The sequence below is a fragment of the Asterias rubens genome, chromosome 5 (genome assembly GCF_902459465.1).
Source record: "Asterias rubens chromosome 5, eAstRub1.3, whole genome shotgun sequence".
NCBI classification, from domain to species: Eukaryota; Metazoa; Echinodermata; class Asteroidea; order Forcipulatida; family Asteriidae; genus Asterias; species Asterias rubens.
The window spans coordinates 12,564,754-12,586,667 of record NC_047066.1 but is presented as its reverse complement, the minus strand read 5'-3'; the positions used below and the strand labels follow the sequence as shown (position 1 = coordinate 12,586,667).

Below are 21,914 nucleotides of genomic sequence, written 5' to 3'. Positions count from 1 at the left end.
GGCAAGTTTTAATCTTGAGGTTGTACAAACAGCTCAACACCAGTGAGGTTGTAGACAGGTATTTTCAAAATTTGTTTTTATTAATTTTTTTGCAAAGTCTCAATGTCTTAAACATTGTGGCTTGTCTCTGGAAATCCAGACAAACCTACTCGCTGTAGAGCATATATAGCAAGACAAGTTCTCAAAAGAAAATCTACGCATCAAGTAGATATATAAATTGTGTATCCGCAGACAAAGTATACATTTAATAGATGAATATTTACTTTGGTTTTACCCATGTTAACACATGTATACTCAGTACTTTCCCGAACTCTGTGAAAAATATCACAGGCATATTACTTGGGTGAGATTCAAGCCACGACTTTTGCTACTCTAGAGCAGTGTAACACACGATCTTTGTTTCGCCTCGGGAAACAAGAACGCTCCGGGGATCACCTCGGGAGTCATAATTTTAACCATAGCACGCAATTCTAGAGCCAGCGGTGTGCAAGCCGCTGCTGTAGAATGGCTAAAATAAGGTCGTGGGTTCGAATCCCAACCGAGTAATATGCATGTGATTTCTTTCACAGAGCTCGGAAAGTACGGAGTATATAGTGCTACACACATATTGGTGTATATTGGAAAAACCAAAATGAGTATTCAAGTATACAGTGTGACTAGTTGGTATTCAGCTTTTTATTTAATCATTGGAATGAATTTAAACCGCAGAGAGTAAATCCATTTCGATCGTCCGGCTTCTGTTATGTCATTGAACTCGTGCTTTTGTGTCATTAATATAATTGCGTTGATGATGAACAGGTCAATAAACTTTTATTTTGCAATAGCATGAAAAAGGTAATAATATGAACATGTGTACCACCCGGGAGAATGTTGTGTTCACCCATTTCCATTTATTTGCTTTCTCCGTAGATTGTGGAAATATGGGCGGTGGATGTCAGAACAACTCTGAATGTAGGCAGTTAAATGACAACCAGTTCTACTGCAGTTGCGTGGGTGCATGGACGGGGGAGTTTTGTAACATTGGTAAGTTTACGTAAAAGCTGGTTGTAGTTGTAAACGACTTATCACAACTCGGGGTCAGTCACCGTTGTCGACTGCTGACGGTCGACGGCGTTTATCGACGCTCAAATTTGGTTACTAAAATACACTTAGGCCTACAAGAAGTTTTAAGCCTAAAACAAAATCATGGTTAACAGGCTATAAGCAGCCTTCGACAACACATGTAGGCCAAAGCATTCTGAGAAAATGTCAATTTGAAGTAATGTGGTTATATAAACAGATATCGGTTTTTATGTCCCCATTGTTTGAAACTGAGGAGCGTTACTGCAGTAACGCTTCTCAAATTGTGTATTCCTATAGGATTATTCTTCCCGAGGGTACAATTTCTCCAAATTTTCGGCCATAGCTTAAAATAACCTACCACCTTTTGAAAAATAAATTTCCATGGGTTATTTTTGTTGCATAATCTACATGTATATAGAGGATTAAAACAATTAAACAGTTACACAAAACTAAAGGTAAAATTTGCCTTTAAAGAACTTTTTCCTCTTAGAAAAATAACAAAATGAAAACAAAAGCAACCTTTTGAATGGTTATACATCCTGCAAGCAGTACTATGTTATAAAATTCAATCCTTCTTTACCTCAATAAACGAATACAACAATTTGTTTCTTCTTCTAATTAAACGTACAGGCTAGTTATGATAATTACAAAATGGTGTTCGCAAAATGAAAATAGTGTGTGCGCTATTTGTCGTTTTCTTGTCCTCGGTAAATTTTATAAAATTATTTTTGCAGCATCACAATAGGTCCACTTAGAATTAAAAATATATTCAATATAATATGTTTAACCTTTTTTTCTTTTTCTTTACAGTAAACTTTTGTTTCAATGGCCCGTGTGGGAACCAGGGAACCTGCCTGAACCTGGAATTAACGTACGAATGCCAGTGTTCGAGCGGTTTCACTGGCAGTAACTGTGATTTTCAAGGTATGTATGTTTGGTAGCTAAGACATAATTTCAGTATTGACAACAACAAACAAACAAGTTAGTGTAAGAACAGTTTAGAGTTTAAAGGCACTGAACATGATTGGTAACCGCAAAGACCAGTATTATCACTTGGTGTATTCCCAACATATGCATACAATAACGAGCCTGTGAACATTTGGGCTCAATTGGTCATTGAATTTGTAAGAACATTATGAAAGAAAAATCACCCTTGTTGTACAAGTCAGTGTGCTTTCAGATGGAAATAGTTTTGTGCTCAATTGTTGGTCATCGAAGTTGCAAGAAACTTTTGAAAGAAAAAAAAAACACTCGTCTGGCACATTTTTGTTTTATATTATCAACGGCTCCTCATTGCTTGTTACTAAGTAAGTTTGTATGCATACTTAATACATGTATTTTGAGTAACTACCAAACGTGTACAGTGCCTTTAACATTACATTTGGGCTATACAAACAGCGATTGAAACATCGATGTTACAAGTTTAAGATACTTAGACTGTTAAAGACAGTGGACACTATTGGTAATTGTCAAAGACCAGTCTTCTCACTTGGTGTATCTCAACATATGCATAAAATAACAAACCTGTGCAAATTTGAGCTCAATTGGTCATCGAAGTTGCGAGATAATAATGAAAGAAAAAAACACCATTGTCACACGAAGTTGTGTGTTTTCAGATGCTTGATTTCGAGACCTCAAATTCTAAACTTGAGGTCTCGAAACTCGTGGAAAATTACTTGTTTCTCTACTCCACTTCAGAGGGAGCTGTTTCTCACAATGTTTTATACTATCAACCTCTCCCCTCACCAGTTACCAAGTGAAGTTTTATGCTGATAATTATTTTGAGTAGTTACCAATAGTGTCCACTGCCTTTAACGTTATTACCTATATTAGGGGGCAATGTAAACCATGCTTCTAAGATTTTCCGTGTGATTGACAAAGACTTGGACTGGACAAGGACACAAAACGTTTGACAGTAAGACAAGCGGACAGATGAGACCAGCCAGATAAAACACTCGTTACATTGTATTAAAGTAAAATTAGAATGTTTACAATGACATTCAACATTTATCACTTATTGGCTTTGTAAATACGTTTTAAGTTTTCATGAGAAACTTTCAAAGCATAAGGGATTTCTTAAAGCGTTCTTAAGGTTGTTCCAAATATGATACCATTTGAAATGAGAATATTTTTAGATTACGGTGTTCTGTTGAAGCTCATTATGGAGTACGACGGATGATTCTGCGACGGTAATGATGACATTTGGCGTCATCTGCGCATGCGTCGGCTTTGAGGCCGGCCGTCCCTCAATTTCTACGTCAGTACTTGGGATGAATCTTCGTTGTGCTGACAACGACAACGTTTGGCTGAAAAACCGTCGCACACCATCCGTCGTCGGAAACGAAAACTCCCCAATAATGACGTTAGAGATAAAGAGATTACATCAACCCGGAAATCGACATTTATGATTTAAACCGTTGATTTAAACGCTTGTTTTGTTGGGATTTGTTGTTGAGGATTAGGTTTCTTCTATTATTCAGTATGCGGGATACATGTATTTCCGGGTAAATATAAACATTATAGGAGGAAAGAACTCAAATCAAGAATCATGTATGAGATGGCACGCAGAAAAGATTGACAGATGATTCAGAAAAATCGAATGACACATTTCTGAGGCTTTAAAATTATGAAAGGATGACGCTGTGTGAGTCCTCGCAATGTCCTATATTTAAATTACAATGGTGGTATTTAAAAATACGCTTACAACTTAGATTAATATTTACACTAAAATGATGTTACCATATTAAAGGAACACAAAACTATATACCTACTTGTGGTATACCTTGTACATGTGATGAAGTGTGAACATTAATAGTTACGCTATTTAGGTTTTTGTTCTTGTCTTCAATCTTTATCAACTAAATATAATATTGCATTTAAACGGTTTGCAATTAAATTATCGTCCAAATTAACATGGCTTAACTTGTCCTTTCAGTTGATCCGTGTCTCCCATCACCTTGCCAAAATGGCGGCGATTGCTTCCCTCAAGCCAATGCCCCAATGGGTATGGTCTGTGTCTGCCCAGAGGCTTTCTTGGGTGTTACGTGTGAGAAAGGTAAGTTTTAACACCTGCTAGAATCACAAGAGGTCGCTGTTGGTAACTACCACCCAGAGCTGTGTATTGAGATAGTTGCGACATAGGCCCTTTTCGAAACCACGGCTTCGGCTTTGGATTCGGCTTGAGGCTCCATTCTCTCGTCTGAAGCCCTGGGCGCGTATACGCAAAGCACGCGCAAAAGTGTCAAATCAACCGGCTGAGCCAGGCTAGCCTGAGCCGAATCCAAAGCCGAAGCCTTCGTGTTCGAAAAGAGCCTCATAGTGAACAGTTCGCCATTCTGTCTCCAATTGCAGCACAACTCGACGGCACCCCGTGTTTGCCCATTTAGTGAACATGCAGTGTTCCATTTTGGGAGACAACATGGTTTTCATAATAGCAACATGTCGCAACTCTTCCAATACACGGCTCTGCTACCACCAACTTATGAATTGCATAAGTTTTACAACTTGTTCTGGGAATTTTTTTACATTTACATGTAGGGCAAAATAATATGCTGGGTTGCGTCTTTTGTTCGTCATTGTTTGGCCTTCCAAATTGCTGACTGCAGATATCTACTATTTTGTTTTATTTTTGTACTTGAAATTTGTCACGTATTTCAATAGCTCTGAAGATAGCGCTATTGATAAAAGATTGTTCTAAAGGGTTTTGACATTCTTCTTTCAGCAAATCCATGTTTCCCTCAACCTTGCCAAAATGGCGGAGACTGTGCTGTGGACGGGACGTCTTTTACGTGCGCATGCCCAGACGGATACAATGGCGCCCAGTGCCAGACACAGGGTAAGTTCGACAACTGTCTTTTCCTCGTCTTAAGGCAGGGTACGCTTTTGGTAATTGGCAAAGACTTGTATCCTCACTTGATAGACTGGTATCGCAGCATAGGCATAAAATAACAAACATGTGAACATTTCTGTTTGCAGAAATTAGTGATTTTTTTTACACCCTTTAGATATATTATTTTTATTTCAGATGATGTCAATTTTAACGCCCTTTTTTTGCAGTGTAAAACTTGGAACAAATGTCATTGTTGTTTATTTTTTATACACAAATGAGGCAAAGGCGAAGCTGATTGTCTGCGAGAGACATGACATGTTTTTAGCATTATATCATGGTCAAGTTAAAAAAATTACAAGTTTAGATCTTTGGCAGATTGTTAATGAAAACTATTAACTGGTCGTGTTCACAATGTAATCGAACATTGTGTTTGCTGTATTCATCAGTAATTGGCTGTGAGGATGACCTCAACCCATGTCAAAATGGCGGCATTTGTATTCCTATGGGAAACATGAGGACTATCTGCGTATGTGTCGATGGTTATATGGGGACGTTATGTGAAATACATTCCGAACCAGGTACGAATATGTAACTTGTGACTCATTGCATGGCATGTGATCATCCAAACAATGCACACTCTCAAGACTCTTAAAGGCAGTGGACACTAGTGGTAATTGTCAAAGACTAGCCTTCACAGTTGGTGTATCTCAACTTATGCATAAAATAACAAACCTGTGAAAATTTGAGCTCAATCGGTCATCGAACTTGCGAGATAATAATGAAAGAAACAATACCCTTGTCACACGAAGTTGTGTGCGTTTAGAAAGTTGATTTCGAGACCAAGTTCTAAACTTGAGGTCTCGAAATCAAATTTGTGGAAAATTACTTCTTTCTCCATTATACTAAATTGTTAAATACTAAAATGTTATTAAACTTTCCTAAAAGCATTGCTGTTGTCATGGAGTGAGTGGGTTGCGAGATCCATTTGCGCATTGTGCTACGTGTGATGTCGTTACATTGGTGGTTTAAATATTCCACATTACTGGACTGACCTCCTTTCGTTAACCGAAAGGATATTTACAGCTAGGTGGTGGCTTCATATTATGTAAATTTTACGTCTGATCGACCATTTCCTTGGCCAACTCTTGGTGGCGCACTATATTTGAATCTATGGCGCTTCTCTAGAGAATATACTTGAATGATCCTACTGCATAACAACGTATTCCTTTCTGGCCACATGACTGCCTGAAACTGTAATTGTGGGGTTAACAGTCTTTTAAAAAACGTTATTTAAAAGTTCATCTTCAATTAATTTCTGCAACGCACAAATGTACCTCCATGTACCCTCCGCATTCTTCAACTTTGGGTACCATAGATTATTTTAGGAGGCTTCATTTTGTAACCACTGGCATCATTGCATCGCATGATTAAACGTCTTAGTTTGCTAAAACGCATGTTGTAACTTTGGGTCATGTGGAAGAATATAAGTGCTTTGTATTATTTTAGCATGCAACAATGATTTACTTGGTTTAAAACTCACTTCAATTTGGGTTGTGTCAATCTATACACATAGTATAAACACCTATGCTCCCGGGTCGGATTTGATCCGGATTCCGGTCCCATTAAGCCTGACACATTTCAGAGTCAGGTTGACACAGTTAGTGGTCAAAAAGGTTTAAAATATTTAGTGGATACAATGATATCATTTGATCAACGTGCAGTTACATCGATACCTTAACAAGGTTTTGCGTCATCTTGACCATTTCATGGGTCGTTTCAACACATATTCCGGGCAGACTGACCTAGACACGAGCAAGCTCCCAGGGATCCGGGTAAACTCGTATTCGGGCGGTCTTAGAGTGTATGGAAATTCCAATAGTCAAAGATTTTTTCCCTGTGGTGCATGTAAGCTTCTGTAGATTTAGATGAGATTTTCTACATTTTTCAAACCATCATTATAACATAGTAAACTTACTTGGTTTGTCAATACCATTAAGAAATGGATTAACGTTGCCTCTTTTCTCATACAAACACAATAAAGACAGAGCTGCAAGTCTCACAAGCTCGCCAGGTAAGAAAATTAAACAGTCAAGATAAAATTTAATTGTGCAACAAAGTGTTAAAATTGTCTTTATTGCTATTATATTAGAGTAGTCAACTTGTAAGGCACGTCATCATGTGTTTAAACGATTCATCCGGAACTTTATCTTAAAGCCATTTACGTCTAGCTTTATGTTTTTGGCATGCTGTATGTGCTACCGGAATGTATGACAATCTCAGGTTTTTACAGCTTTTGCAAGCCATTGTTTTATTTTTAAAAATACTAATTCATTCTTTTTGCTGTTCTTCAGTAACTGGTTGTGAAGTTGACCGCAATCCTTGTCAAAATGGGGCCATCTGTTGTCCCACTGGAAACCTGACTGCTGTCTGCGTTTGTGTGGATGGATATAATGGGGTAACATGTGAAATAGAACCACAGCCAGGTATACAAAAACGTATATTATGACTAAGTGCACGGTATTATAGTTTACACTAAGCACGTTTGTACAAGAAGAAGACGAGCAGAGTATACTGTTCGGGGTTTCAAGACCAAACCAGAGCAAAATATATTTATTAAATGGTTGTACCGGCAATTTTACTGTTATTTGTAGTTTATTCTTAATACATATTGTTTTTTTTCCCGAGTAGATCATTCCATTGCATGGTGTTTTCTGCCATGGCATCGTGTAAAATGTAAACCAAACAATGTTCTTGCTGTATTGTTTAGTAAAAAGCTGTGAAGACGACCTCAACCCATGTCAAAATGGCGGCATCTGTTTTCCTTCTGGAAACCTGACGACTATCTGCGTATGTATGGATGGATACTCGGGGATGTTATGTGAAATAGAACCAATGCCAGGTATAGGACCTATACAGCACTTGCTAAATCTTTTGGTTGCAGATAAAACTTTACCGACAAAGCAACAGTGTTTTTATAGATAACAAGATATATTGTTGAAATGGATTTTGCTGCGGGCATGTTGTTTGGCATTAATCAAAGTTGTGTTCATTTCATTTAGATGAGAACATCACTAACGTGGCAAATATACAATATTAATGGTTGTTGGACCTTAAAAGTAGTTGTTATTGTGTTTATTGGTCGTGTATCAGATTGGAAAAAAAACAATATTTACATGTAATAGCAATTTTACTCTTGCCCGTATTCTTCAGTAACCGGTTGTGCGGATAATCTCAACCCATGTCAAAATGGCGGCATTTGTTTTCCCTCTGGAAACCTAGCGACAATATGCGTGTGTGTGGATGGATACTCGGGAATGACATGTGAAATAAAACCACTAGCAGGTATAAATTCTATACGTCTTTTAAAGCTTTTGGTTGCAGATAAAACTTGAATCAGAAAAACAGTACTGTCGTGTTGCCATCAATATTTTCTTATATGCCGATGGTATGCTGAAGCTTTTCTTGTCACGTGCATATTGAGTGGACTTTATAAAAGTTTCATATTTTGGTAAAAATATCGCTTATATTATTGAGAAGATTTATTTACCCCAAATGAGACTATTGCGTCCTTTTTACTTAACTTGTTTGTGCTTTTTTTTCTTATGAAACAGTTCGCAACCAGTCATTAAACTAAGCATTATAAGTGTAGCTTGTCGCATAAAACGTGTATTAAAAAAGTTGTAACTTATTTGTTCTAGTTTTGTTTCTAATACGGCCAAGACGTAGCTGAAAGTTTCATAAACATAACAGATGAAAAGATAACATATATCATAAGAGTTCTTGAAGAAAGAGTAAGGGCTGTGACAGGCCGCACTATATGGGTTTTTTCTGGTCTTATTTCAAGTACATAACTTTATTTTTGCCGTATTCAATCTTCAGCAACCGGTTGTGAAGACGATCTCAACCCATGCCTAAACGGCGGCCTCTGTTTTCCATCTGAAAACCTGACGACTATCTGCGTATGTGTGAATGGATTCTTGGGGATGTTATGTGAAATAGAACCACAGCCAGGTATAGAAACAGATTCGCTGCATGGCATGTTCTGGTCCGACCTTTACGTTTATTTCTTGATTATCATATGAAATCACTATACATTGGCGCTGTTGTCGATCTCATCCCCCAATGGTGGTGGTGGAGCCTTTCTTCGGCTTACTCTTGTTCGAATCCCCATTAATGCTTAATGATACAGTTGGAGCTTAACTATGTGCATACTGGTTATGTATCAAATTAAAAACAAATACTTTATTCTTGCCCGTATTCTTCAGCAAACGGTTGCGAGGACGATTTCAACCCATGTCAAAATGGCGGCATTTGTTTTCCTGCTGGAAACCTGACGACTATCTGCGTATGTGCGGATGGATACTCGGGGATGTTTTGTGAAATAGAACCACTACCAGGTACAGAAACAGATTCGCTGCATGGCATGTTGTGGTCCAAACGTTTACGCATATGGTTTGATGATCATGTGTAACTTCACATTGGTCTTGTTGTCGACCAACGTCCCCCAGTGGTGGTGGAAGAGTCTTTTATAAGGCTTGCTCTCGTTCGAATCACCATTGCTTAATAGTACAATTGCAAGTTAACTATGTTTACTGGTTGTGTATCAAATTAAAACAAACACTTTATTCTTGCCCGTATTCTTCAGCAACCGGTTGTGAAGGCGATTTCAACCCATGTCAAAATGGCGGCATCTGTTTTCCTTCTGGAAACCTGACGACTGTATGCGTATGTTTGGATGGATACATGGGAATGACATGTGAAATAGAACCACATCCAGGTATAAAACAGATTCGCTGCTTGGCATGTTCTGGTCCAAACCTTTACACACATTTCTTGATTATAAGATAAAACCGCTATACATTGGCGTTTTTGTCTATCTCGTCCCCAATGGTGGTGGTGGAGCCTTTCTTCGGCTTACTCTAGTTCGAATCCACACTTATGCTTAAAAATACAGTTGCAGCTTAACTATGTTTACTGGTGATGTATCAAATTAAAAACAAATACTTTATTCTTGCCCGTATTCTTCAGCAACCGGTTGTGAGGACGATATCAACCCATGTCAAAATGGCGGCATATGTTTTCCGTCTGGAAACCTGACGACTATCTGCGTATGTGTGGATGGATACTCAGGAATGTTTTGTGAAATGCAGAATGTAGAACCACTACCAGGTACATTAACAGATGTGCATGGCATGTTCTGGTCCAAACGTTTACGCATGGTTTGATGATTATGTGAAACCTCTACATTGGCCCGGTTGTCGACATCAGCCCCCAGTGGTGGTGGTTGAGTCTTTTATTAGGCTTACTCATGTCTGGTTCGAATCCCCATAATTGCTTACAAATACTGCTACAGCTTAACTGTGTGCCTACTGGTTATGTATCAAATTAAAAACAGTTACTTTATTCTTGCCCGTATTCTTCAGCAACCGGTTGTGATGACGATCTCAACCCATGCCAAAATGGCGGCCTCTGTTTTCCAGCTGGAAACCTGACGACTATCTGCGTATGTGTGAATGGATACTCAGGAATAACATGTGAAATAGAACCAATGTCAGGTACAGAAACATATTCGCTGCATGGCATGTTCTAGTCCAAACGTTTACGCGCATATGGTTTGATGATCATGTGCAACCTCTACGTTGACCTTGTTGATGACCTCGTCCCCCACTGGTGGTGGTAGAGTCTTTCTTGTGCTTTACTCTTGTTCGAATCCCCATTATTACCTAATAACATCGTTGAAGCTTTCCACGTTTACTGGTTTATGTATCAAATTGAAACAAATACTTTATTCTTGCCCATATTCATCAGCAACCGGTTGTGAAGACGACCTCAACCCATGTCAAAATGGCGGCCTCTGTTTTCCTTCTGGAAACCTGACGACTATCTGCGTATGTGTAGATGGATACTCAGGACTGACATGTGAAATAGAACCACAGCCAGGTACAGAAACAGATTCACTCCGTGGCATGTTCTGTTCCTAACGTTTACGCATTATGGTTTGATCACTTTGTGTAACCTCTTATACATTGACCATGTTGTCGATCTCATCTCATAATGGTGATGGTGGTGTCTTTTTTCGGCCATACCCTTTTCCGAATCCCCATTATCGCTTACAAATACAGTTGTAGCTTAACTATGTTTACTGGTGATAAATCAAATTAAAAACAAATGTTTTATTATTGCCCTATTTCTTCAGTAACCGGTTGTGAGGACGATCTAAACCCATGTCAAAATGGCGGCATTTGTTTTCCTTCTGGAAACCTGACGACTATCTGCGTATGTGTGGCTGGATACGCAGGAATGACATGTGAAATAGAACCACAGCCAGGTATAGAAACACATTAGATATGCATGGCATCATCTGTTCCAAACGTTTATACGCATCTGGTTTGATGATCGTGTGTAACGTATTGGGCTTGTTGTTGACCTAATCCCCCAATTGTGGTGGTAGAGTCTTGCTTTGGCTAACTCTTTAAAAAAAATACAGTTACAGCTTAACTATGCTTACTGTGTTTATTGTGTATCAAATAAAAACAAATACCTGTCCCCGTATTCTTCAGTAACCGGTTGTGAGGACGATCTAAACCCATGTCAAAATGGCGGCCTCTGTTTTTCTTCTGGGAACCTGACAACTACCTGCGTATGTGTGGATGGATTTATGGGAATGATATGTGAAATAGAACCACTACCAGGTACAGAAACAGATTTGATGCATGGCATGTTCTGGTCGAAATGTTTTCCAAAAACTTGTTGCTTGATCATCCATGTGTAACCTCTGCATCGGCTGTATAGCGACCTCAACGGTGGTGGAGTCTTTCTTCGGCGTAGGCCTACTCTATATTTCGAATCTGTGGTATTACTCATTTGCAACATGCTTTATGGCAGTTTGTCTGTACATATATTTAATTCCATTGCATGACATCATATCCTAACACGACCTGCGTATGTGTGAATGGGTTTATGGGAATGATATGTGAAATAGAACCACTACCAGGTATATTGAAACCGATTCACTGCATGCCATGTTCTGGTCCAAAACGTTTACCCAGTATATTGCTTTATCATCATGTGTAACCTCTACATCTGCTCTATGGCGACCTTCAGTGGTGGAGTCTTTCTTCGGCTTGTTCTGTTTCGAATCCCCGTTTTTGCTTTAATAACACAGTTGCAGCATGGTTGATTGAAGTTTATGTGCGATCTATAATATTATTGTTTGCCCAATGTAATGTAAATGACTTTTGCATGCTATCATATCAACGGGACAGCATTCATGTTAGAAAAGTTATATTGTTTCAAGAAGGTGATATCTCGTTTGTGGAGTTGACTGTCAATGTTGTTTGAAAAGTCAAATGATAATTAATAGCTTCGGCTCTATGGCGATCACAACAGTGGTGGAGTCTTACTTCGGCTTTATTATTGTTCGCATCCCCCTTAATAAAACATGTGCAGCATGGCTTGCGGCAGCAGATGTGATCTTGTTTGGCCTAATAAACTCATTGTAATTCCATTGCATGATATGATATGGGATAGCATTCATATTAGAAGAGTGAGTAAGATAACTTAATAAATAGTATTCCATCAAGGTGGTATTTGGTTTGTATGAAAATCTGTTTGTGAAATGGCATTCAGTCATAATGGTTATTGCTGTATTTCTCAGTAACTGGATGTGAGGATGATCTAAACCCATGTCAAAATGGCGGCATTTGTTTTCCTTCTGTAAACCTGACGACTATCTGCGTGTGTGTGGATGGATACTCGGGGATGTTGTGTGAAATAGAACCACAGCCAGGTATAGAAACTTCTTTTCAGAATCACTGCATGACAAGATGTGTTCCTTATATTCCACATGTCCTGATCTATGTCATAATTATAAGCTTTTTGAGTCTTCCACATTTCCTGGATGACTCTTGGTAGCGCACTCTATTTTTATTCCCTGTAGACTCACTCTAAACATGATTGCTGCTTTATGAATGACAGTATGTCTATGACCAGAATTCTTCGTCATGATGTATACGACTCCTACGTGATAACCAGCTCGCTTTACCAATATAGTGTACATAAAAAGTATCTATCGCTGTTTTGTATGGAAGTCTAAAAAGCATTGTGTTACCATTCTGTGTGTTTTGACAAACTAAAATGCTGCGGCAGTCAATCTGACACCATCACGTCATGCGTTTAATTATTGAACCAAGCTCAACCAATTATTGAACCAAGGTAACGAGTAATGGGGAAAGGGTTGATAGGATAAAGCCACTGTGAGAAATGGCTCCCTCTGAAGTTACGTACATGTAGTTTTCGAGAAAGAATTTTCTCACACAAATTTGATTTCGAGACCTCAGATTTAGAACTTGAGGTCTCGAAATCAAGCATCCGAAAGCACACAACTTCGTGAGACAAGGTGTTTTTTCTTTCATTGTTACTTCGCAACTTCGACGACCAATTGAGTTTAAATTTTCACAGTTTGTCTATAAAAAGCGTTTGTAACCGTTTGTTATGAAATCCATACCGTTATAAAGATGTTTTAAAAGTAAAATACAAGTATCACTCCATATTGCACGGTTTTCCTTTTACGTCGCGAACTAAAGCTTGCACCATGTGTCATAAAGGTCAGCCATTTTACTTAATAAAAAATTCCTACTTTTTCCAAGTACCAAATATCATACCTGCATAATGCATGTTGTTTTTAAGTAGTCATTTATATTTATTTTAAAAAACGTTTGCATTATTAATGTTCTATTTTCTAAACGAATTGTTTATACTGGTAATGGATTGTTTCCATAGTGAGAGGTAAGAACATGAATTCCTAGACATAATTGTACGGGCCAATATTGCACCTTATGTTTCTGGCCATTTGAAATGTAATTTAAAAATCAGATTTTTGCTTCGTCAGTAACTGGCTGTGAGGATGACCTCAATCCATGTCAAAATGGCGGCATCTGTTTTCCTATGGGCAACATGACAACTATCTGCGTGTGTGTAAATGAATACTCGGGGATGCTGTGTGAAATAGAACCACAGCCAGGTATACAAACTTTTTTAGTCAGACTCACTGCATGGCATGAGATGATCCACAAAATGCAAGTGTCCTAAAGGGTGCATGTCAATAGCTTTTTAAACCCTTCACCTTTAATACTTGAACACTCTTGGTTGCGCACTTTATTTTAATAGTTTCATGTTATGTGAAATAGAACCCCAACCACGTATAGAAACTTAAGTCAGACTCACTGCACATGGCACACCGCAGCTCACCAAACAGAGCACAACCGTTTGACTATAAATTTACACCACACCAAACGAAACATCACATCTCTCGGGTCTGAAGGGTGCAGAATATGTAGATATAACAGAGTAGTGTGACCACAAGTAACCTTACAACTTGGCTATACATGAAGCACAGTGATTCAATTACAAAACCTAATGTTATGTTCAATAATAATTAGAACTTTAAACATTTCATGTTTGAACGATGATCATTATGTAGCTCAAATGGACCATACAATTTATCCAAATAACATGACTGCTTTTTCAAACTATAAGTCAGCTTTGTAATCCACATCTTAAGTTCAGTATGTCGAGATTGCTCGATTAACATAAACATTGGATAACACGACATCATGAAGCGTGCACTTTAAATAATGTTGACATTTTGTATACCTATGTTAGGAGTTTGTGCATGTGGCTTTACCACCATGTATACTGCGTTTGCATGTTTAAGTGCTCCAAATATGTAGAGGTGCCGGGTGGTTTAGTGCACACGCTTTGTTGCATAAGTTAATAGTTAATGGCCGCTAGGTGATAGCAAAATTATTCGTTTACATGTGTTCGGAATTTGCGCATGCTCAGATTTCAATGTCTGCTGCCACCTAGCGTTCCAAAGTTTCACAATGGTGATGTGTTTAAACAAAAATTGAGGCAAACAGATTGGAGCAGCCATGATGCCTTGGTGTAATAGGGTTGCATATGAACCTGAAGTACTGAAAGGTGATTCTCAAAAGTACTTATCTTTTGCTTCGGAGATTAGATTCCTTTTTAATATATCTTGAGAATCTTTTGCAGTACCCGCTGCTAAACCATAGGATTCGAACTGCCCTATATGTAGCTACCGGGCAACCTCGGTAGTCTAGTTGGTAAGACACTGCTCTAGAATCGCAAGGGTCGTGGGTTCGAATCCCAACTGGGTAATATGCCTGTGATAGAACTCGGGTAAGTACCGAGTGTACAGCGCAAACAGACATCGGTGTATATTGATAAAAAGCACAAATTAACTTGAATCTTTTTCTTTCAGATGATTTCTGCCTCTCCTCACCTTGCTTGAATAACGGAGTATGCACGGCGACATCAAACTCCTACGTATGTACATGTGACACCCTTCACAATGGAGCCAGATGCGAAATAAGTAAGAAGCAGACATGAATGTGATAACCATTGCGTTAATATATGTCTATAGTGCCTCCTTCCTGGTGGGAGACTTTGGGTTTTCCGGTACTTCATTTACCTATACCACTGGTATAACCAGTGTTGTGTAGCCACCCTGCTAAATGCGTCAAAATGCTTACCTTACAAGTCTGCTGCCACCTAGCGTAACAAAGTCTCTTGTTAAAGACAGTGGACACTATTGGTAATTGTCAAAGACTAGCCTTCACAGTTGCTGTATCTCAACATATGCATAAAATAACAAACCTGTGAAATTTTGAGCTCAATCGGTCGTCGAATATGCGAGGTAATAATGAAAGAAAAAAAAACCTCGTCACACGAAGTTGTGTGCTTTCTGATGCTTGATTTCGAGACCTCAAAGCCTAACTTTGAGGTCTCGAAATCAAATTTGTGGAAAATTACTTCTTTCTCAAAAACTACGTCACTTCAGAGGGAGCTGTTTCTCACAATGTTTTATACCATCAACCTCTCCCCATTACTTTTAATCAAGAAAGGTTTTATGATGGTAATTATTTTGAGTTATTACCAATAGTGTCCACTGCCTTTAATTGAAATACTTGTTAACGTACTTTGCAATACAATATTCAAACACGAATAGAAATTATATTTAAATTAAATTTAATTTTTGTTTTCTTGTTCATTGTGTTTTTGTTAATCTAGAAGTGAAACCTTGCGACCTGGGACCGTGTCAAAATGGCGGGAATTGCTACAACCGTAATGACGATAATACATATTTCTGTGTATGTTCTGAAAATTACACGGGACTCAATTGTGATGCAGGTGAGTTGTCTATGAGGAAGAAGCGAACCAAAACTCTGAAGAGTTTTATTCAAAATAATTGTTAGCGTAAAAACTTACTTGGTAACGAGTATTATGAAGCTGTTGGTAATGTAGTAAACATTGTGAGAAACGGCTCCCACAATAAGTAAAGGTTTTTTTTCGAGAAAGAAGTGATTTTCCAAGAATTTGTTTTCGAGACTTCAGAATTAGATTTTGAGCTCCCGAAACCAAGCATCTGAAAGCACACAACTTCGTGTGACAAGGTTGTTTTTTCTTCAAATAATTATTATCTCGCAACTTCGACTACCAATTGAGTTCTAATTTTCACGTTTTATTTTTATTTTGTGCATTATGTTGAGATACACCAACTGAGAAGTCTTTGACAATTACCAACAGTGTGCAGTATATTTAACCCGGAAAATATTAAACTAAATTTATATTTATTTCTTGCAACACAGCATGGCATCATGCAAAAGGGAAAGCACAAGGTGTGGTAGATTAGGGGCCTTTATCACACACAAAGATCCTGCCGGTTCTAAAGGGCCGTGAAAGAAATTGGGCCCTGGTGTCAATAACATGTCTATCATTTAAACATGTTTAAAAGGTGGTTACTAAACCCACTCTTAATGAAAAGTGTATTAGATTAGTTTACGTGCGGTGTATACATTTAAGCAGTGTATACATGATAAGTGTATTAGATTAGTTTACGTGCAGTGTATACATTTAAGCAGTGTATACATGATAAGTGTATTAGATTAGTTTACGTGCAGTGTATACATTTAATTTAGTAACCTCAACCACTAAGCCATACCAGTGCCATAACAACCCTTAAATAGTTGACGTTTCACTCTTTTGGTATTCAGTCTTAACACCATGCAACAGCAGCCCTTGCTTGAATGGCGGTGCCTGTATCGTTGGGGCTGGTGGTCTGAGCTACTCATGTGGATGTCAACAGGGATTTCTCGGTGCTAACTGCGAAAGAGGTACATATTTTTTTCCTGTGATAATTACTATAACAACATGAGAAAAAAATGGTTAAAGGCACCGGACACCTTTGGTAATCGTTGAAGACCAGTATACTCTCACTTGTTGTATCCCAACATATATGCAACAAACCAATATGTGAACATTTTGACTCAAATTGGTCATCGAAGTTTCAAGCGAATAATAAAAGAAAAACACCATTTTTGCTTATTTTTGTATGTGCTTTCAGATGCCAAAAAAATATTAAAAACTTCAGGCCTGAAGCATTGCAATATTTAAATAAGAAATAATCTCTTTCTCTTTATCAGCAGCTCTCGATTGCTCGTTACCAAGTACATTTTTGTGCTAAGAATTATTTTGAGTAAATAGTGTCCAGTGTTTTTAAGTTTGTTTAACTGAGGTCGTTTTCAAACCAATATTTTGACAAAAATTGGATTTGAAAAATAATATTCTCGCAGTCTCGCATAAAAAAAACCACTTGTTGACATAATTGTCAATTAGTTCTTCTGGTACTATTTTTTACATAAAATATACCCATGTCAACCTGACAAAAATGCGAACATTAATGACACAGATAATAATAACACTGTACGGTTTGATTTCAATCTCATATCAACAGTGTTGGATTGGCCCCGATCAGAATTCTGAATTTGACAGCGCCATTATGTATCTACCGTCAAAGAAAATTTCACCACTCACTTTTAACCAATGCTGTCTTATTTATTTTTCTCTACTAGATGACCCTTGTGATCCTCAACCATGCCTGAACGATGGGACATGTACGGATACAGGTCTAACATTCAGTTGCGAGTGTACCGTGGACTACACTGGCACAACTTGCCAGCAACAAGCTGGTAAGCATAAGGAGGTGGCCCCCCTCCCCCGATCAGAACCCTTGTCCACCCCTTTTGGATTGACACAACTTAAGAACTAATTGGTTTGAAACAAATTATTTGGGGATCGACACCCCCCCCCCCTCCCTGTAAAAGAAAAACACCAAAACAAAACAAACATCAACATAAAAAACAAAAATACAAACAAATAAACAATGAAAAACAAAAACAATGTTTGTCTTAGTCTCGTTTGCCACCCTCAATTAAAATGGGCCTTAACGCCACTGCCGCAGAATATGGAATGAATTTCTAAAAGAACCAGTAAATAAATGAATGTAATATATCTTACATAGAAATACATTACAGTATAGGCATATTTATTAGATTCAATAGTAAGATATTGACAAGTAGGGAGACCGCCACGTACGGCTGGATAGCTCAGTTGGTAGAGTGCCGGTGTCCCAGGGAATTCTATCGCCGGAGATTCGGTCCGTCCCCCATTTGGGGAAATTAACATGGACTGGAGGAGTTTGATTCAAAAGAGGGCGCTATCAGAAGAGGTTTGTACACAGTTTGTCATATGAGAGGACCGAATCTCCGGGGCACATAACCTGCCACACCACCGGCACGTCAATACGAATCCACTCCAGATTACTTAAAATCTACCAGGTCAGTTTCCTTTGTGGTTTTTACTTAATAAACAAATAAAAACCTTAACCCATATATTTACTGCTTGCTCGGACAATAAGAAGTGCAAATAACAGGACACGACGTTCCCACCACAGGTGTGTATAATTCTTCAGAAAGTGATTGTGATATGGAAGAAGAGACCCCATGTCAGAACGGGGGTACATGTTATTCCACTGAAAACGAGACGATGATCTGTGGATGTGTTCTTGGATACGTTGGGGCGCTATGTGAAATAGACCTCTCAGGTATTAGGCATGAAACACTGACGCCACGTTAGTCCACAGCAAAAGGCACTATACACATTGTGTTGCATGCTGCAAGATTGTGGTGTGCACTCTAAAACCGTCATTTTACCCTGATCCGGGTCACTTAGAGCCTGCCCGTTTCTGAGTCAGTATAACCTTCTTGTTGGCTTTCTTGGTTGTATGACTTTTCCTATTAGTACCATAATGGGAGTCTTTTGAACGCTAGGTGGCAGCGGACTTACCAGGTCAATTGTTTACGTAGTTCTGAGCATGCTCACATTTCAATGAACAATAGATTTACCTGCTCCTGATTAAGTCTGCTGCCACCTAGCGTTTTAAAACTTCACACTAACCATTCGTGCACTTGTACTTCAGGTTGCAGGATGAAGGGAAATAATTGGTTGTTAGTTTTTTACACTTTTGAGATTTTTCTGCCTTTTATCAAACATGAGCATCATGGACTCGGAGAAGTATCGTCCCTTCTTGGCTCAACTTTCATCCTTCAAAATGAATATTCTTTGTTTTTTCTTTGCACAAACTATTGGCGACTGTTTTGGTAGGGGAGTGGTTGTCGAGTCTTGATGTTCTTGCATGCTATTGTTAAAATTCACCTTCTGCATTATGTTTTGTTGAAGTTTGTTTTTGTTATCGATGATTAGCACAATCTATTCATTGCATAATGGTTGGTATGTCAAAGATGTTCTTAAACACGACAGTTATCATATGGTTTTTAATTATACTAGCCTGTATTGGGGAATCACATCAAATCAAACAGTGATTTCATTTCTGGCAAGTTTGAAGAAAGTAGATAAGTTACCAAATCTCACAAAACTGAAAAGAATAGACCCCTTACACATGACGTCACACACTCAAACAGCGCCCTCACTAAAGTCAAATGAAGACGTGTCATTGGCTCGCTTGAACAGAGATATGCAGACAGGCCCTTTTCGAAACCAACGTTTGTAACATTGAACATGTGCGCTTTTGGTACCGGGTCATAAAAAGGCTGATATAGCCTCAACTGGAGGTTGATTTTAATCCGTGGTTTCGAAAATACCAATAATGTCAATAAAACTGAATCGTGGACGATGGGAGGCTTTTGAACGCTAGTTGGCAGCAGATTTATCAGGCAAACTTCTATTGTCTTCATTGTTCCGAATGTGCGCAAACCGAGAACAATGGATTTACATGGTAAGTCTGCTGCCACCTAGTGTCCCAAAAGTCACCCATTGCAATGAATGGATGAATGAAGGTAATCTAGAAGTATGTTAAATATGTTTTTGTTGTAGTTGTACCATGTCAAGTTAATCCGTGCATCAATGGAGGCAGTTGTTTCTCCACTGATGGAGTGACAGCGAAGTGTGCGTGCATCAACGGATTCTACGGATTTACTTGTGAATTGGGTGAGTTGGCTTTTTCTTCTTTTTCGAAAGAACATCTTGCTTTCAAAACACTGGACACTATTGGTAATTGTCAAAGACCAGTCGTCTCATCTTGGTGTATCTCAGCATGTGCATGAAATAACAAACCTGTGAACATTTTAGCTCAATTGGTCGTCGAAGTCACGGTTGCGAGATAATTATAAAAAGAACAAAAAACACTCTTGTCACACGAAGTTGTGTGCTTTCAGATGCTTGATTTCGAAACCTCAAAATCTAACTCTGAGGTCTCGAAATCAAATTCGTTGAAAATTACTTCTTTCTCTAAAACTACGTCACTTCAGACGGAGCCTTTTCTCACAATGTGTTATACTATCAACAGCTCCCCATTACTCGTCACCAAGTAAGGTTTTATGCTAATAATTATTTTGAGTAATAACCAATAGTGTCCACTGCCTTTCAAACCTTAACGGTGATATTTTATGGCATTGGCACACGAAGCCACCGTTACAAGTATAACTTAGGAGGCAACGGCCGCAGTGCATGGTACAAGTAGACCACTTTGGTACCAAAATTTCCCAGAGATATTCAAAGAACATGTGCGATTTGCTAAGTTTATATTAATTGTTTTCTTTCAATTCCTCAAAATCTGGAACTAAGTATATGAAATACCTGATGCAAAAACCTATCACAAATGAATCAACATAATTCTAAATGCATGAATGAATCTTTAAGAGACAATGGTTCTTTGAGAATAATTGTTTGAGTATGGTTCTTTGAAAAGAGTTCTTTATAGAGAAAGTTAAATTGAGTATGGTACTGTGAAAATGAATGTTTTTGAGTATACGATTCATCTATGATTATTGTGTCGATATTCTTGTCTCCAGTACCCGTTTGCCACGACAGTGTGAATCCGTGTCTGAACGGAGCGACTTGTATGGAGGTTAACTCAGCCGCGGTCTGCCAGTGTGCTGAAGGGTTTGTAGGTGTAAACTGCGATGGAGGTATGTCATCAAAACAGAATGTGAACAAGTAGAGACTTTTCAATAGTGTTTTAAAGGGAAGGTACACCTTCGGTAATTGTCAAAGACCAGTCTTCTCACTTGGTGTATCCCAACATAACCATAAAATAACAGGCCTGTGAAAAATTTGAGCTAAATTGGGCATCGAAGTGGCAAGAAAACGATGAGAGAAAAAAAAACCCTTGTTGGACGAATTTGTGTGCTTCCAGATTGGAATAAAAAACTTCTGGCTAGAAGTTTTTTGTTATTTTAGTAAGAAATTATCTCTTTCTCAAAATCTATGCTACTTCAGAGGGAGCCGTTTCTCACAATGTTTTATACTATCAATAGCTCTCCAATGTTTGTTACCTAGTCAGTTTTTAAGTTAATGGTTTTTTGTTTTGAGTAATTACCAAACGTGTACATTCCCTTTAAGGCTCGTAAACTAAGAAGAAGAAACAAACTAAGACTGTAATCTCCTTTAATATAGAAGGAAGTAAACTTGTGTATAGACGATGTGACTTGTAACATCACAGCATGTCTACAAAGAAACCACCAAGCCCGGACTGTCTGCAGGCACGATTTGTACACAGCTCAATGGAAGAAAACATAACATCTTATATTTTATGGAGATTGTCTTTTTGTTGACAATTTTTCCAAACTTGTTGGACTGTTAC

The 21,914-nt window shown here is 38.3% G+C and overlaps 1 protein-coding gene across 3 annotated transcripts in view; it reads left to right on the top strand.

Moving 5' to 3' along the window:
• Positions 1–21,914, top strand: part of LOC117290721 (fibropellin-1-like) — a 41,583-nt gene that overhangs the window by 2,205 nt on the left and 17,464 nt on the right. For 2 of the 3 annotated variants that reach the window (XM_033772257.1, XM_033772256.1), the window contains exons 2-11: positions 910–1,023; positions 1,873–1,986; positions 3,998–4,117; positions 4,784–4,897; positions 15,177–15,287; positions 15,986–16,105; positions 16,969–17,088; positions 17,827–17,943; positions 20,147–20,260; positions 21,124–21,240. In XM_033772257.1, coding sequence (XP_033628148.1) covers positions 910–1,023; positions 1,873–1,986; positions 3,998–4,117; positions 4,784–4,897; positions 15,177–15,287; positions 15,986–16,105; positions 16,969–17,088; positions 17,827–17,943; positions 20,147–20,260; positions 21,124–21,240 — 1,161 coding nt within the window. The remainder of the gene's footprint in view (positions 1–909; positions 1,024–1,872; positions 1,987–3,997; positions 4,118–4,783; positions 4,898–15,176; positions 15,288–15,985; positions 16,106–16,968; positions 17,089–17,826; positions 17,944–20,146; positions 20,261–21,123; positions 21,241–21,914) is intronic. The other variant, XM_033772258.1, reaches the window with a different exon arrangement.